Here is an 18,714-nt window from a genome sequence, read left to right as displayed (position 1 = left end):
ACTGCGTAAGGTTACTGGTTCCTTAGGGATATAATTAAAACTGATGGTCCATATCTTACAAGAAAGAGCTTTATTTTTAGCTATATTCCCACTAGATAAATATCAAAAACAATATAATTTATGGAAATAGAACAAACTAAATAAGAAATCATATCAATAATACTCAGAAAAATAAGAATGCAGAGATCAAACTAAAAAACTGAAACTAAACTAGCCAGATTTTAAAAAGAAAAACTTCAAAATCCAAAAAACTTAGTAACACTGGTAAGGATTAAATATTTTCTACTTATTTTAACTAAACAGCAATATAGAGGGTAGAAAGTGAGACCTATAAAAGTGAGACCAACTTCTTGTGCCATGGGCTCTTTTATCAGTCTACTAAAATCTTTTGGACTCCTTTATCAGAATAATGTTTGTAAATGCATGAAATATGTAGCAACACAAATAAAAATATTTCACTGAGATACAATTTAACACCATGTTAAAAAAAAAAAACCCTGGGCCTAGAAGAATTTCTATGAGGGAAGAGAGGATATTCAAACTGTTTTTGTATTTAAGGATCACCAACCATCATTATAAAAAAAAGTTTTAGCCCACAAGCCAAAATGAAAAAGTATTTAGGTTAACAAAATCATGGTTATAAATGTCTCAAAGCATGAAACTTAGAAATATACAAATTATATCAAGAGGCCTGAATTCACCAAGAATACCACTGTAAATAGCAAATATGGTTCAGAAAGCATTGCCAATCAAATGAGATGAAGCAAGCAAAGACAACTCAAAATGTAATTCACTAAAATACATCATCTTAAGATTTTGATCAATTGGATAGTTTTGTATTAACATCTTACCTACAAAAACCTTTGTTTTCCAACCATTATTGCCAAAAGCTTATCTAAAATTCAAGTATATGCCAGTCAGGGTGGGGCATGCCTATAATCCTAGCAACTCAGAAGGCTGAGGCAGGAGGATTCCAAGTATGAGACCAATCTCAGAATTTAGCAAGGCCCTAAGCAACTTAGCAAGAAGAACCTGTCTCACCATATATAAATAAAAAGGGTTAGGGATATAACTCAGTGGAAAGTGCCCCTAAGTTCAATTCCCAGTAACAAAATAATATTCAAATAAAATTTCTACCCCTAGGAAGTGTTTGAAAATTATGGCTAGAATACATAGAATTCCTAATCTATCAAGAATTTGGGGGGTTCTCTGCTTCCTGGTTCCATGTTCTGAGATGCTTCCTGTATACCACACTCTTCCACTATGATATTCTTCCTCTCTTCAGATCCAGAGCAGCAGAATTGGCCATATATAAACTGAGACTTCTGAATCCATTTCAGCACACATTCAAGAATATAAAGTGGAGTGGGGCAATATGACTAATGACTGTAACCCCAGCAACTCTGCAAACTGATGCTAGGAAAACTGATATCCATCCCTATGTGGATGAATGAAACTAGATCCCAATCTCTCACCCTACATAAAAGTTATTCGAAATTGATCAAAGATATAAGAATTAGATTAGAAATTTTCCAACTGCTAGAGAAAATATAGGGCAGCAGTTTACCATATAGTTATAAGCAACCACTTCTTCAACAGGACTCCTACAGCTCAAGAAATAATACCACGAATTCATAAACAGGATGGTATCAAACTGAAAAGTTTCTACACAACAAAGGAAACAAGAGTGTGAAGAGATAACCTACAGAATGGGAGAAAATCTTCACTTGTTACTCTGCTGACAGAAATTATCCAGAGAATATAAAGAACTCAAAAAACCAACCACCAAAAATCAATAACCCTATCAATAAATATGAAAATGAACTAAACAGATACTTCTCAAAAGAAGAAATACCTATAGCTAACAAATAAACAAAAATAATATGTTCAACAACTTTAGCAATTAGAGAAATACAAATCAAAACTACACTGAGGGCTAGAGATATGGCTCAGCAGTAGTACACTTGCCTGACATATGTGAGGCACTGGGTTCAATTCTCAGCACCATATATAAATATATAAAATAAAGGTCTATCAACAACTAAAAAAAAAATATTTTAAAAAAATCACACTGAGATCTTATCTCATTCCAATTAGAATTGCAGCCATTAAGAATACAAATAATAATAAATGCTGCAGAGGATATTGAGGGAAAAGGACAACTGTTACACTGTTGATGGATTGCAAATTAGTACAACCACTAAGGAAATCAGTTTGGAGGTTCCTCAAAAGACTAGAAATAGAACCATCATATGACCCAGCTATACCACTCCTTAGTATGTATCCTGAAGAATTAAACTCAGCAAGACATAGTGGTAAAACCTGTATTTCCAGCTATTCTGGAGGTTGAGGCAGGAGGACCACGGGTTCGAGGTCAGCCTCAGCAACTTAGTAAGACCCTGTCTCAAAATAAAAAAATAAAAAGGGTCAGAAATGCAGCTCAGTGGTAGAACTCCCCTAGGTTCAATTCCTAGTATCACACACACACCCACATACACACAAATTAAAGTGAGTACATTATAGCAATACCCATGTTTATAGCAGCACAATTCACAGTAGCCAAATCATGGAACTGACCTAGGTGTCTGCCAATGGATGAATGGATAAAGAAAACTGGTATATACAAAAAAGTTTTATTCAGCTATAGAAAAGAATTAAGATTATAACATTTGCATGAAAATGGATGGAACTTGAGAGCTTTATGTTAAATGTATATTTTCTCTTATATGTGTAAGCTACAGAGAAAAAAGGAAAAAAAAAACAAAAAAGGTGTGGAGAATCTTGAAAACAGGAGACCATTAGAATAGAAGAAGGGGAGTAAAGAGAGGTAGGAGGCAAAGGAAAAGGGTGTTACTGGGGGAAAAAACTGACTAAATACTTAACAAATCCTACTATTGTGTACAATTATAATACACCAATTAAAAAATCTGAGAAAACAGGGAAAAAAGAATCTTTGTCTTTGGACATCATATAAATTCAAATGGAAATAATCTACTGCCGAGTTTCTGTTCTCATGACTAAAAGGCTTAGGGGTCACTCCAGTTAAACTGGGATAAACTGGGCTGCATGAAATAACCACACAAGAGACACAATACCTTTTTCTTTGGGGTCGCTGTGATGGCTCCTCTGACCTTAAGGGTCCGCAGGAAGAGAGAGAGCGAGAGCACTCGCTGACCCCTTTTATTGAGAAGAAGCTATTCAAATGAGGCAAGGGGTCAGGTTTCAGGGGGCTGAGTCTATCTTCATGATGTCCACTGTCAGCAGGTTGACTAACACCTGGATAGGCCACACCCAAGGGGACAATAAGGGGACACACACAAGGCACTTCCATGGAAGATTCTATCCTAAACAGGACAAGGAATTATATTACAAAGGAACAGGTGAGCATAGCTTCACCCATGGGACTGTAGCAAGACACACCCATGCACAAGACACCGACCCTCGAACCCAAGAAGGGTGGGGAAAGCTCTGCCACATTTCTGTGACTGAGCGCCTCAGCACCCAGCCAGGGAATGTGACTCAGTCACGTGTAAGGTTGGTCTCCCACAATCTACTTTCTACAAAAACTTGAATTACCTAAAGCTGAATGCTGTAAAGGTACACAACTCCTTTAGAACTTTTTATGTATAAATTTGATTTTTAGACTTCTCTCTGAAGTCAAATTCTTTTTTGTTATAGTCACCCATCACAATTAGTACCAAGTTTTCAACCAGATTCTCCCTGAATAGTTATATCCACAAAGAAAGAATCCTAAAATTGAATTCTCAGTTCTAACTAGCAATGAGAATGACAAGGTAGATGATAACATGAGTGTTTTTTACCATACTTTGCCATAAATATATATGCCAAATATTCTTTTGTAAATGTTAAAACATTTAATTTTTATCATTACAAATGTATTATATTTTCCATTAAATCTGTGAGAGAGATATACACAAGTACTTTTAAAACATATTTAAGAGATAAGTTACCTTTTAAATAAATCTGGTTACTGGTTCAGAACACAGAACTTTCAATAATTTAAAAAAGGATTAATGTGTCGGGTGCAGTGGTACATGCCTATAATCCTAATGGCTTGAGAAACTATGGCAGGTAGGTCCAAATTCAAAGCCAGCCTCAGCAAGTTAGCGAGACCCTAAGCAACTTAGTAAGCTCCCATCTCAAAATGAAACAGGGGGTTGGGGTTGTGGCTCAGAGGTAGAGCACTTGCCTAGAATGTGTGAGGCACTGGGTTCAATCCTCAGCACCACATAAAAATAAGTATATTGTGTATGTAAATACATTGTAAATGTATTGTGTCCATCTACAACTAAAAAAAATTTAAAAATAAAAAGGGTTATTGGTATATGTACACAATGGAATATTACACAGCATTAAAGAGAATAAAATTATGGCACTTGCTGGTAAATGGATAGAATTGGAGAATATCATGATAAGCGAGATAAGCCAATCCCCCAAAACAAAGGCCAAATGCTCTCTGATAAGTGCATGGTGATCCATAACGGGGAGGGGGGAAGTATGGGGAAAATGGAGAAACTATGATTGGGCAAAGGGGAGGGAGGGGAGGGAGGGTGCATGGGGACAGGAAAGATGGTGGAATGAGATGGACATAATTACCCTAGGTACATGTATGACTGCACATATGGTGTGATGCTACATTGTGTACAACCATAGAAATTGTGCTGCCATTGAGTACAATGAATCAAAATGCATTCTGCTATTATACATACCTACCTAATTAAAATAAATAATTAAAGAAAAAAATTTATCAAGTCATACTGATTGCCACAGAAATTAGCCAAAGGGGGAAAAAAAGGATTGCTTGAGCTAATAACTTTACTGAATTTATCTTTCAAGGTGTGGTTTCTAAATGTGAATAAATACTTCATTATAAAAAAATTTTAAAAGGGGTGGGGATGTGGCTTGGTTGTTAAGCACGCCTGGGTTCAATCCCCAATACTAAAAAAAATTAATATCTAATGTCATTTTTTAATTATTTCATTTCATTTTCCAAAATGGTAAGTTTTATTCAGAAACAAGATAGCTCATATGCTTTATACTTTATTCTACCTAATCTTGAATATGTATACTAGAAATTGGCTAAAATCTTTACACTGTTAAAATCCAATTTCCAATCTTTAGCTCTCATTCTGATTCTATATATGCTTTTTAAAGTATGCAAGGCATATATAAAAAATTCAGTCTTGGATTGATCTTCAGCAATTTGTAAGCATTGTTCGGAGTATCAATTTCAACCATGCTATATAGCATTATGTGAATGTGCTGATTTAAAACTGTGCTCAAGGCATTTCAGTTCCCGGAATACTTTCTGCAAGTGTGGGGAGTATTTACTTGTTTTTGTTTTTATAGAATCCCTACATTCACCCATTTATTTAAATTCTAGATAAAATAAATACTTGCCTAACACCTAACATGCAGGGAGATTAGGCATAAAAAATATTTGTCAAATATAGAGACAAATATAATATTTGTCTCTACCAAGACAGTCTTATCTCTACCAAACTCACTATCCTGTGGGAGAGAAAAATTACATTTTTACATGCCTTTCATATTGCACAACTAAAACAGCTGCAGGGGAACAAATGTATGCATTAGCAAAATCTACATATGTGACTCCTGATCTGGGAATTAACGACTAACTGTGGACTTCTTATGCAAAGACATTCAAGAATAACTATTTTTTTCCAGATACCAGTCTGCTAATTAGCTTATCTCTAATCAATATTTTTAATACTGAACTAAACATCCAAATACAAATGTTTATACATAGCTGCCTAAAAAGAATCTATGGAGCATACAGAACAGTCTCAACTGAAGTTTATTCCTTCAGTTCCAAACTTTTAAAAAATGCCTTCTAGCCCTTGAGGTGTATTCAGTGATTGAGCAAGTGCCTAAACTACAAAAGATCCTGGGTCCCAGACCACAAAGAGAACAAAACCAAAAAAGCCTTTTCTTTCTTGATTCCTGTTTGTTTCAATCAACATACATCTGTGTATCATCTTACCATGAAAATAGCAATGGATTTGGATGAATTCTAGCCACCATGGCTCTGCACTAAGTAGCTTTATGATTTTGAATAAGTTATTAAGTTGTTCTAGACCATGATTTCCTTATTTGGGAAATATGATAACAGTAGATCAATTTTAAGTCTGTGACTTAATATTATAGGGTTCTAGGCATGTGGGAAATTCAAAACAAACCTTTACTTTGGTCAAAGCTATTATTATAGAAAAAATTAATTAAAAATTAGATTTTAAACCCAAAATACGAGGTATAATTTAATAATATCTACATTTTATGTAAGTCTGAGCTGTATACACAGAAAATGTTTCTCATATGTAACCACAGTGCAGCAAATTTAACATTCAACACACCGGCAAGATTACCAAAACACACAAAAAGATGCAAATACAAGGTTTCTAAGTTGTAAGTACTGTTCCATATAATGCGGATTAAATCATTTTTCATATAAGCCACTTGAGTTGCTAAACAAAACTATTACAAACCTATTACTTTGAAATGTAATATCCCTCACCAGCACTACCACTCACAAAAAGAACAAATCATTATTGTATAGTAGACTTAAAAGGAGGTATTCCTATAAGTCTATCCCTGAAATTATCAAATGTCTTCCACAATTAGTTAGCTTACCAATGGAAATAAATACAAACTAGAATCCAGATTAGCAAAACCCACAACTTGATGGAAATACAAACTAGAATCCAGATTACCAAAAACATCACTGTCAATGACTATATCATAGTATAAACCTCTACCAAAATGATAAAATCTGATTAAGTATAACCCACTAATTTCAATTTGTGATATTTATGGTCAAGGCTAGGTTAAAGACCACTTTTACTTAATATATTCACAAAAATGATAATCAAGTAATTGCATTCATTATTTTTTTCAGCATGTTAAAAAAAACAATCCTTTTAAACTTTTACATCATAGACAACTATTCACATTTGTTTTATTTATATATGTGTGTGTGTATACACACACACACACACACACACACACACACATCACTTATCTACTCATCAAGAATGTCTACCTAGCAAACATAAGCATGATTATATAATTGCTTTGGAATTATTTTATGCCTCGTGTGTATATGTGCCCATGTGTGTGCATGCAGTGAGCACACACTTGCACATACAGTACTGGTGATAAAACCCAGAGCTTTATGGCTATGCATGACAATACTCTATCACTAAGCTATATCCCCAACCCTGAATTGTTTTAATAATTCATATTTTCTACTAATTTATATGGATTTGTAATATTAAACAAAGTTAATGAGACTTAACTACACTAACATCTTTTTCAAGCACACAGTTTTGTTTTTACTAACAAAAAATGTTCAAAATCTGTAACTTGCCTGATCAAACTGGGTAACTTCTTGGCCAGAAGGAATCTGTAGTCCCCAAAGTCTATACTTTTTGGCAACACTGGAAAATTGCAGTTCCAAAGGAATTTCTACTATGTCAGATCGGTTTAGAATTTCAGTGTTTCCATAGTCAACATACCTCACCAGACACTAAAAAAAAAAAAAAAAGGAGGGGGGACAAATATCAACACTCAATCTAAATTATAAATATCTCCAGAGAAACCATGATTTGCTGTTTTCTGTTGATTACCTGTATATTAGGATGGAATTTTACCTCAACCTAACAAATGCATTCAGGATCAGAACTCTAGTAATATAATCAAATGAAATCACAGTGTTTCTATATTTGGTACTAGTTAAGTTCCAACAGTCCCATTTTTCATTTTATCTTTTTTTTATTAACAACTGGTATGTCACACAAACATGAATCTATTAAGCTTATGGCCCTCTCTTATTTTCTTTATTAATGTTAAAATCAATCAATCAATCAATCTTAAGTTAGAAACAAATCTAAAAAGTTATCAAACTTCCTTTGATAAAGTTATACTCACTCCAACTAGACCATGAAACAGATCAAACTCACCCTTACTTCCGTATCTAAAAAAGTCAAATGTCACCTTGCCCCTTGATTCAAAAAGTTAGAGCAGCCAATCCAAAAATAAATGCAAAATATAATTCCAAGTGTTAAATGATACGGAAAATATCTATTAGAAAGGACAGTTTCACTAAGATAAACCATTACCTATGACAATAATAAACAATGAGTTTTTTTAAAAAAACAAGATAATCAGAGTTTTAAAGTTGTTTAATCTTAACACTTTATTACACCAAGAAAACTATTTATAAAACACATATATTATAAAACATATTTTAAGTCCAGAAAGCAAATATGGAAGAAACACTAAGGGAAGACCTGTGAAATGTTTTTATACTGCCTACAATGTGCAATTGCCACTAAACAACTATTCAGAATCTCCTCTCCCCAAATCCTCCTAAAAATCTTCCCACAACTGGCTGGGGCTGGGGCTCACTGGCAGAGCACTTGCCTAGCACATGTGAGGCACTGGGTTTAATCCTCAGTACCACATAAAAAATAAATAAATAAAGTAAATAAAGGCATTCTGTCCATCTACAACTACAAAAAAAATTTTAAGAAAATCTTCCACAAGCTTTCAAGGTTAGAGAGAGAAAATTAATCACATTAAACCTAGGAATAAGAATATGGCAAACCAACCTTCATTATTAAAGATATTCACAACTAAGTAAAAAACACACCTAACTTCAGGATCAAATGTTCTTTTCCTATTCATCAATCTTAATAAAATGAACTTTTAATGTTATTCATTAGCAAGGAACAAACATAATTATTAAAAACTGAGGTGCAAAGGACCAACCAGTCACCAAAAATAATCCACAAGCTGTATCAACTATTCTTTGACAGTCTAAATTATAAAAAAAAAAAAACTTAAATTCAGAAGAACATTCCTGAATCTTATCTGTTTTCAAGTAACTAATTTCTTCTTGTGTTCACTAGAAAAGAAAAACATGTTTTAATCAATTTATAAATTCACTAAACCAGACCTTATTACTACCAAGAATATGCAATGATGGGCTAAATAAGCATCAAATTTTGGAAGCACATTAAGAATTCCTTAGGGCAAAAAATCAAATACATATTTCTTGCCTTTTCATCACTGATGATTTTCAGTACTTTGCATCTGTACCAACACTTATCTTCAGAAAATAATCCACCATAAATCTAAAAACAGAAAGCAAAATTATTTGGTATCTTAATGAAGAAAAGCACACTAAGTAGATTAGCATTTATTAAGTGCTTACTATGTGTCAATAGCGTTTTACATACAATAACTTATTAAATGCCCAGAACACCATAAGGCAGATCCTTTGTTTTCACCACTATGTACCCAATGTCATAAGTTAGTATTGAGCAGAACCCCTCCAAGTCCATTATGCTATTCTGCACCTCAAAAGAAACAAACAAGAAAAGTTTCAGGAGGCTGAGGCAGGGAGATCAATCACAAGTTTAAAACCAGCTGAGCAACTTACTGAGACCCTGTCTCAAAATAAAAAGAAAGCTGAGGATGTAGAGTGCTAGCCTAGCATGCATGAGGCCCTGGGTTCAATCCCCAGTACTGCAAAAAAAAAAAACTCAAAACAAAAGAAGGCACAAGTATCAAAGACTTAAAATAAAACTATTTTAATGTCTGAAGACATAAACAGGTATAATTATTCTTAGTCCTAAATATGCTGAATATTCTACATAAGTCTAATTCTCAACCATGGTGGGATCCATTATTTCCTATCAACCAAGAAAAATATTTTTATACTTTTTATTTTATATATAAGACATCAGTGATATCAAGTGGATAACTGGACAATAACCTGAACAATGAATTTTCATTTATTTAATAAATTTGTGTTTGAGTTTAATAAAAGAGCATAACAAAAAAAATTTGCATACTTTCAGTCATTTGCTCAGCCTTAGCATTTGAGAACTGATAATTCTTTAAAAGTGAGAAGAAGACTGTCCTCTATCCTATGCATTTTAGGATCTTTACCAGCATTTCCCCTGACCTTCATCCACTAGATGTCAGAGAACCACTTTCAGCTGTGACAACCAAAAACGGTCTCCAAACATTTTCAAATGTCTCCTGGGAGTAGGAGTTTGGGGATAAAAATTCACTCCAGGTTGATAACCACATTGAAGCAATATTGTCCCCAAGGGAATGAAAAGTGGCTCTTAGTGGACAGGGGGAAAGGGATCTTAGCTATTACAATGGTTTGTATCCCTATATGACAACAGAGATATACAATATATTTGTGATATTAAAATATGTTTAGGGGGAAAGGCCATCAGGAAAAAACAAGTCTAAAATGCTCCTTAGGAGGGAATCATGAACAAAAGGTTAAAGACCATGGCTTTCAATGACAGAGTATAAAATTAAGTTAAAACATTACTGAACTGGGACAAATTCACATATTTATTTTAAAACAAAAGTAATACATAGTAAAACCCCTCAATTCCCTAAAATGACAAAGGGCAAACCTATGCAGAGCCACAAATGTGCATCTAGCAAATCAAAGGCTACAAATGATAGATGTATTCAATTAGTAACAAACTCTGGTTCCCTCAGCTAACACTGAACAACTAGAGGTCAAGAAAGAGCACCAATAGCATGGAACCCTCTCCCGATAACTTTATTTCATTTTTAGTAAGCAAACAAGTTTAGTAGCAAAAATAGATGACAATCAACAGTTTTATTCTAATTTCAAACTCTATAAAAGATCAAATTATCTTTAATTAGGCTTTGAAACAATATACCAATATGATTAACACTTGGTAAAAGGCACATGACAGACATGGTATATGATTACAATCCAGTTGATGTATGAATGAGGATACTTATATCCAGGAATAGAACTGGGATCCAACCAAGCTGAGGAATCCGAAGTTCTTGGCTCTATAAGTGTAAATAATCAGAGGCACCATAACATATAAATCTATCCCAAATAGTCTTGTATTGAGAAAACAGTCAGAACTATATATTCATTCCAATTATGCCTGGGCCCAATCTTCTCCCACAACCCCAACTAGCCATAGCAACTGACCTTCTCTACACAGTGAGGAGAAAACCATTAGGATCACCAAGAAAATTTTACAAAGTGTAATCAGAGATGAGCGAGGAATAACTTATAATCAGATTCCTATTATTGAAGCTAATTTGAATTTCTGGTAATGCAAGTGACTTATTTTGTATTCAACAGATAAAAAGGTATTGTCAATATTTAAACTATTAAATATAGTCATAGACTTCAGGAACACTAAAAAGAAACTTCACAAACTGCATTACCTTATCCATCTAATGCTTAGTTTCAAACTATGTTCCTTCCTTCTTAATTTCTTTTATATTTTTACATATGCTATTGGGATTTTAATTGTTTTAAAACAAAACTAAAAGAGGTGTATTATTAAAAAAGAAAAGAAAAGCACATAAAAGGGCTGAGTTAGTTCAGTGGTAGAATGGAGAATGTATGTTTAGCACGTGCAAGGCCCTGAGTTCAATCCACAGCACACAAACAAGTGACTACCAAAAGACTAAGACATTCTCCAACTCGTGTCTCCAGAAAATAATTTTACACTTACACTAATTTCACATATACACTAGGATATTTGTGCTACCATCTGGATTTTATTTATATATATGTGCTTATGTTATGTACTCCATTCTATATCTTATTCCTTATTAGAAAACAGAGATATAACCCTGTCTTAAGCTTTTTGGGCTACCATAGCAAAATACCTTAGATTGAGTATCTCATAAATAATACATTAATTTCTCACAGTTCTGGAGGCTGGGAAATCCCAGATCAAACAGCCAGCAGACTCAATGCCTAATATGTTTCTATTCCTCAGAGAAGACACCTTCTTGGTACTTTCATGTATCTTCACATGGTAGCACCCTGATACCTCTTTTATTTGGAACTTCTCTTGTAAGGGCACTAATTCATGATATTATCACCACTCAAAGACCCCAACTCTCAGTACTTAACCTTAGGAGTTAGAACTTCAACACGTAAATTCCAAGGGGGGAAAAAAAAAAAACATTTAGACTACAGCTATCTCCCTCATTTAAACAACCAATTAAATCGAGGAAGTTAACTAAAGCTAGGCACCCACCCAACAAAATTTACGGAGATACTCACTCTTAGGTGCCAACTCTGCACTTAAAATATAAAGATGAGTGCCTCTTAAAATTTTATAATTGCCTCATTCTAGTACCAGCCCCCCAAAGATGGTCAGACAGTATTCAAAAAGTCCATTAAATTTTCCAATATAGAGTTAACAGTCAAAGAGATGGGTAGATCCGCCCTTACCTAGCTAGTGACTTTCATAAAAAGTTATCCTGGCTTTTTTCAGGAATTTCAGGAAAAAATAAAAAATAATAACAACACCTGCCTTATATGGGCACTATGAGGATTAAATGAGTTAGCAAAAAGTGCTTAGAATATTGCCCAAAAAGGAAGTAAAAGTTAACTATTATTATTACTACTGCTATTGTAAAATACTGAAGGATATTTAGTTGACCCTCAGTTTTTCTCATTACAAATAATGCTGAAATAAATATCTTTGTATAAACATATGGGTGCACTTATAAAAGTGTTCAAAGGGTAAATTCTTGGCAAAGAAATTGATGCACCCAAGGGCATCTATTATTTCGAAAAAAAATGATTAATACCCTATAGTCACTTATATAAAATAAAGATGCCAATACAATTCAGTAAATAAACAATGGCTTTTTTATTAATCATGCTGTTAAAGTTGTTATATCCATTTTGGAAAAAAATTCAACCTCTCCCTTATATCACAATCACAAATTTACTGGAAATAATTGTAGCCTTTAAAAAAGATAAAAGCTTCTCAAGACATATCCATATTGCAGCTATGTCAGGATTTCTTTCCATTTTAAGGCCAAATAATATTCAGTGCATAAGCATTTTTTGAATGAATATATTTACTATGAGTATTGTTTACACATTCTAAAATCCTTTCAAATAGACTTCAAGTTCCAAAAACTATAAAAAATCTAAGATGTAAGAAAGTTAACAAGAGGGATGAAATAACTATACCCAAGAATATGGCTCACCTTCTTTGGATCAAGATTTCCAAAAACTGAATTGGCACGGGGACAAACTTCACACAACGAAGAACCAATCTTCATAATATCTTTATTTCTATTGATATTCTAGGAAGAATGAATAAAGTTTGACACTCAGTAAAATATTACTTAACTGTTATAAAACTGAGAATTCTATTAAACATATTTAAAAGGTTTTGAAACTTAGATATCAGATTGTATTCTTACATCAGTATTTTTTCAAAACTAAAATCAGTTATTATAAGAAATAAGACTAGTCTATAAAAAATGTTTACTTTCCAATTGGCTTAAATCACTTGAAATTCAAACAAAATATAAAAGGTTATTAAGTTATACATAAAGAGGGTTCCCTGGAGACTGGTTGATTCCAGAGCTAGGAAATAAAAGATATTCCTAGAGTGTCTGATGGTGTCCACAAAGAGAGAGAGAGAGAGAGAGAGAGAAGTGCTAAAAAAAAAGAATGGGACATTTTTAAGGGCCAAGTAACCAATCTGTGTTCTCTGGCCAACATTTGTCCTAATGGCCAGAACAGAATTATCTGAACAACAAAATAAACAATGACAGCATTGAGTTATAAATAGTGGAATAAATACATACATCTATATTAATCTAAATAAATTATTTAAAAAATTAAAAATGATAGAGAAAAACAGCTCTTCTTTATAGAGGAACAATTCATAAATGCACCGGGAATGAGGAGATTAGAAATCAGCATTAGCCAAATACTAGAGTAAAAAATTATAAAATTTGTGGGTTAGCCTGTAATCCCAGAAGCTTGGGAGGCTGAGGCAAGAGGATCACGAATTCAAAGCCAGCCTCAGCAAAAAGGAAGAGCTAAGTAACTCAGTGAGACACTGGCTCTAAACAAAATACAAAATAGGGCCAGGGATGTGGTTCAGTGGTCAAGTGGCCCCGAGTTCAATCCCTAGTATCCCCACCTGCAAAAAAAAAAAAAAAAATTGGTGGATGAAAAAGTTCCCATGCTATAGGAAATATAAAGAAATTTAATTCCCTTCCCTCTGACACCATGTACATACAGTTCACAAAATCAAAAACTAGTATGTAAGCCGGGCACAGTGTCATTGCATGTAAACCCCAGCAACTCAGGAGGCTGAGGTAAGAGGATTGAAAGTTGAAAGCCAACCTCAGCAAACTTAGCCAGACCCTGTCTCACAATAAAACATAACAAAAAGCTAGGGATGTGACCCAATGGTTAGCACCCTGGGTTCAATCTCTGGTACAAAAAAACAAAAAACAACAACAAAAAAAAAAAAAACATTAGTGGATAATTGTGTTTATTAGAGGAATTTCACATTCTTAAATTCTGCAACACATGCACTTTGGTGCTTAATTTTTTAAATATTTATTTATTTATGTATCTTTAGTTTTAGTTGGATACAATAGTTTGTTTTTATATGGTGCCAAGGATCGAACCCAGTGCCTCATGCATGCTAGTTGAGTACTCTACCACTGAGCCACCACCCCAGCCCCTTAATTTTTTATTTTCAAAACAGAATACACTATCTGACTTGTAGCCTACCAAGAGAAAACTGGAAATGTTTCATAAATGCTTCAAATTTTATGATGAGAAAAATTAGCATATCTTAAATTCAAACTTAAACAATCAGAAAAAAATGAGTTTTCTTTCTCTTCTAGAGAAGGTCTTGAGAGATATGGTAGCTTTTTCTTCTCACTGGTTTTATTCCCTTTACAATCAGCCACCATCTGAAGATAAAGGAGCCTTCATGAAAGTTCTTTGGGCTGGCCTAAGAGCATTCAGAATGTTCCAATGTTTGACATACCACCACAGGCTTTCCTACAATACAGCTTCTAACTAAACTAGGCTGTCCCAAATCCCTAGTAACAGAATTGTTTTCCTTTATAACAAGAAGGTTGAGAAAGCATTAAATGTCTTCATGTCGTGTGTGCCCAGACAGATTTTGAAAGGTTTGTTCTGTGATACTTAAAATTCTGTGATTGTATAAATGAAAAACATCAGCTGAGCCTATATGGTGGTTCTGTGTGTCCTAAATATGTCCATGATAGGATCAAGCATTCTTTCCTTATAAAGGAGCATAAAATCATTGTTAACATGTTGAAGGTACAAGAAGAGTCAGAAAGCTAAATAAATTAAATTTGTTTGATTAATTAAAAGATGACACTTAAAATTTTTATCTTTCAAGAAACAATCTTTAAAATGACCACTAGATGGAGCTATAACTTCACCCAATTATACAGCACCCTCTAGCCTCTTAAATTTATGCAGCCTAGGATGTTGGTATTAATTACATTCAGTGTAATTATGAAGTCACAATCTTGCTGATTTTAACATTTTTATTCATTACTATGAATATACTACTCATATTTCAACTATAGTTACGGTTATAACCAGTTACATTTTAATAATGCTTAGGGCTAAACAATTTAACAAAAATTAGGCAGTGATAATGATAAACATACTTACTCCTAGGTTTTTTGTTGTCGTTGGGGAAGACAGGTTAGGGAGGGAGGGAGGGGAAGAGAAGAAAACAACCTGACTGCTATTTACCTGGGCCCAAAATGTTACTGCATCTTCGACATGACTTCCAACCACATCTTCAACTAAAACCAAATCACAATGTAAAGAAAATTAGAAATTAATCATCATAATCCAGCTCTTACACCCCAAAAAATAATTTTTAGCATCAGTACCTTTATTGTAATGTATATCTTCATCCATTTGGACAATTCCTGAAAAACTAAAACAATTCAATACTTTGAATTAGGTTATAATAATCCACTCATTAACAATAAAGACTAAACTACATGAAGCTCAAACTTTCTCAAGTGTGTTCTGCACTAATGAATTCTGTCAAAATTCAAACTCCATATTAAAAATGAGCTAAAACACATTTTCTTCAATAGTTCTATTCTTGTGAGAATATTGTAGTTTACAATTTCATCATTTATAGTCTCTGTCCTTAAAGTTATCATTAACAAGACTTTTACAAATTTACACTGAAAAAGATATGGAGGTTCCTCAAAAGACTAATCATGGAACCACCATATGACCCAGCACTCCTCAGTATTTACCCTAAAGAATTTAAGTCAGGGGCTGGGATTGTGGCTCAAAGGTAGAGTGCTCGCCTAGCACAGATGAGGCACTGGGTTTGATCCTCAGCACTACATAAAAATAAAATGGAGATGTGTGTCCTCCTATAACTAAAAAATAATTATTTTTAAAAAAGAATTAAAGTCATTATACTATAGTGCTACATGCTTTCCCATGTTTAGAGCTGCCCAGTTCATAAGCCAAACCACAGAACCAGCCTAAATGGTGATCAATGGATGAATGGATAAACAAAATGTTCTATACATACACAACGGAGTTTTATTCATCCTTACAGAAAAAAATGAAATTGTTTACTTACAGGAAAAGGGATGGAACTAAAGATTATTAAGCAAAATAAGCCAAACTCAGAAGATCAAGGGTCATATGTTTTCTCTCATATGTGGAAGCTAAAGAGGCAAAAAGGAAAAGAAAGATGGGGGCAAGAGGTCTCATAAAAATCAAAGAAAGATCAACAAAGGAAAAGGACCAAGGGGTGGAAGGTGCAGAGGGAGAGGGGAAGTGCTGAGGACTGATATTGTCCAAATTATGTTGCTATATTGTGTGCACCTACGAATATGTAACAACAAATCCTATCATTATGTACAACTATAATGCACCAGTAAATAAAAGGGGAAAAAATAAAAACAGGAAAAAATTACACTAAAGATAAGTCATGCATTTTGATCATTTACATAAATCAAAACTTTGGAACAATGTGCCTATTTTTATAATAAATTAATGACTTGTCAAACAAAAAGAAGGCTTCTATAAGAAGAAAGAAACACTACAAATGCTTCATACTGGTAATCAATTTTCTTTTAAAGACACAGAGGCTATTGTTTTTGAAGATACCCTGGGACTAAAGATGGTAAAATAAATCAAGTTTTGCCCATTACTCAAAAAAACCATTTTCATTACATAATATTATACTTTCCCAACTGAAAAGTATTTCAAAAGAAATGTCTTCTACTTTATAATTTTATTCTCAACACACTAGAATACTGCACTGTCCATTCATAGATACTGAAGAAAAATAAAATGTTTTAATTGCTCAGTCCAAGCTGATTTTGCTTCCTTCTCAGAAAAAAAGTAATTTACAGAAGGTACATATCAACAATCTGATGGTGAATTTGATATGATTAGCTGGCATGACTCACACCACTCTCTGCACCCCCTTACCACCACCACTATTTTTATGGTCTTGAGTTTTAAGACAAATATTCTATGCAGCTATATGTTGAAAAGGATGGGAGTAGTTCTCTTCACAGAACTGCCTTAAAAAGGCAGACATCCCAAGGCTGGGAATGTGGTTCAGTGGTTGAATGCCCCCCTAAGTTAAATACCCATACACCCCCACACCCAAAAAAAGAAAAGAGCAGATATCCTACAGTCTGTCATGTGTTTAAAAAATACTTTTTTAAAGAGTTATCTAAGAACACCACTATACCAAAGTTTCAATGCTCTAAACAAAGAAAAAAAGGTTATTAACTCTTCATACAGAAGAAAAAAAGCCTTATAAAAACTTCATTCTTATGATTTTTGTTACAACTTTAATTTTTTTTTCCTTCAAGTACACTAAATGCCTTTCAAACATCTTCAAACCAAAGGCTCTTCAATACTGGTCAAAAGTAATTTTTAAATTAAATTGACCGAAAACTTGTAAAACAAAATTGGAATCTGTTTAGAGGGATTACGTTTCCCTTGAAGACATTATGTCTGAGATTTAGTTAAAAAAAAAAAAGTTTACTTTGTAAAACTTACCACTTGCCCGAAAAACCTATTTTCTACCAGTTTTAAATTTTATTTTAAAATGATTGTCCCGCACGTTCATGCAGCACTGCTACAGTCCCCACTTTCTGCTTAAATGGATTACCAAACCTCCACTTCAAAATGAGAATTTGTAAGGCAGGCATAGGTGGCTTCACTCTTGTTGTAGAAAGGACTTTGAAAATTTAAGTGGCGCAGATTTGCGGGAAAGGGAGCAAATAATTCCACCCCAGGCTTTACCAACATTGTCATCTGCAAACCGGGTTCGCTCCCTGGCACCAAATTCAGAAACTTGGGCGCCCATCGCCCCTTCGCGGCACCAGGCGGCCCCAGGGTGCGGAAGGCCAGAAAGCAGGCCTCGTGTCGAACTTGAGCCCTAAAATGCAACCAGCCCCACAACTAAGGTCCCAGAAGGGGCCACCAACGCACCTGCCACAAGGATTACTACTGACCTCACACTTTCAGTCACAGACGCTCTAGAAAAGGGCCCCTGGCCCCACATGTTGGACCCTCAGCCCGCCGCCCGCCGCCCGCCACAGCAGAAAGCCCTCCTCCGCCGTCGCGCACGTGCAGACGCTTACCGCGCGTGCTTCCGCGACTCAGAACCCATGCTGCGCTTGCGCACACGGTGCTGAGCCATCATCCGGGTTTGGCGGGAGCCGCAGCCACTTCATAAGACCCCGGAGGCTGCTGCGAGGCAGGCACGTGCACGCCTAAAGTAGTACTGAGGCTGCGTGCTGGCCATTTATAGTCCCGTATCA

General features: G+C 34.5%; 1 protein-coding gene across 1 annotated transcript in view; it reads right to left on the bottom strand.

Annotated features, from left to right (window-relative positions):
• The window catches only part of Stk31 (serine/threonine kinase 31), a 74,079-nt gene extending 55,624 nt beyond the window's left edge, over positions 1–18,455 (bottom strand). The window contains exons 1-6 of the mRNA XM_027932676.2: positions 18,406–18,455; positions 15,787–15,833; positions 15,644–15,696; positions 13,084–13,182; positions 9,102–9,176; positions 7,409–7,567 (exon numbers count right to left, since the gene is read on the bottom strand). Coding sequence (XP_027788477.1) covers positions 7,409–7,567; positions 9,102–9,176; positions 13,084–13,182; positions 15,644–15,696; positions 15,787–15,833; positions 18,406–18,455 — 483 coding nt within the window. The remainder of the gene's footprint in view (positions 1–7,408; positions 7,568–9,101; positions 9,177–13,083; positions 13,183–15,643; positions 15,697–15,786; positions 15,834–18,405) is intronic.
• Positions 18,456–18,714: the final 259 nt, after the last annotated feature.

Source organism: Marmota flaviventris, chromosome 1, assembly GCF_047511675.1.
Source record: "Marmota flaviventris isolate mMarFla1 chromosome 1, mMarFla1.hap1, whole genome shotgun sequence".
NCBI classification, from domain to species: domain Eukaryota; kingdom Metazoa; phylum Chordata; class Mammalia; order Rodentia; family Sciuridae; genus Marmota; species Marmota flaviventris.
Note: the sequence above shows the minus strand (reverse complement) of the source record. Positions and strands in the feature narration are given on the sequence as shown.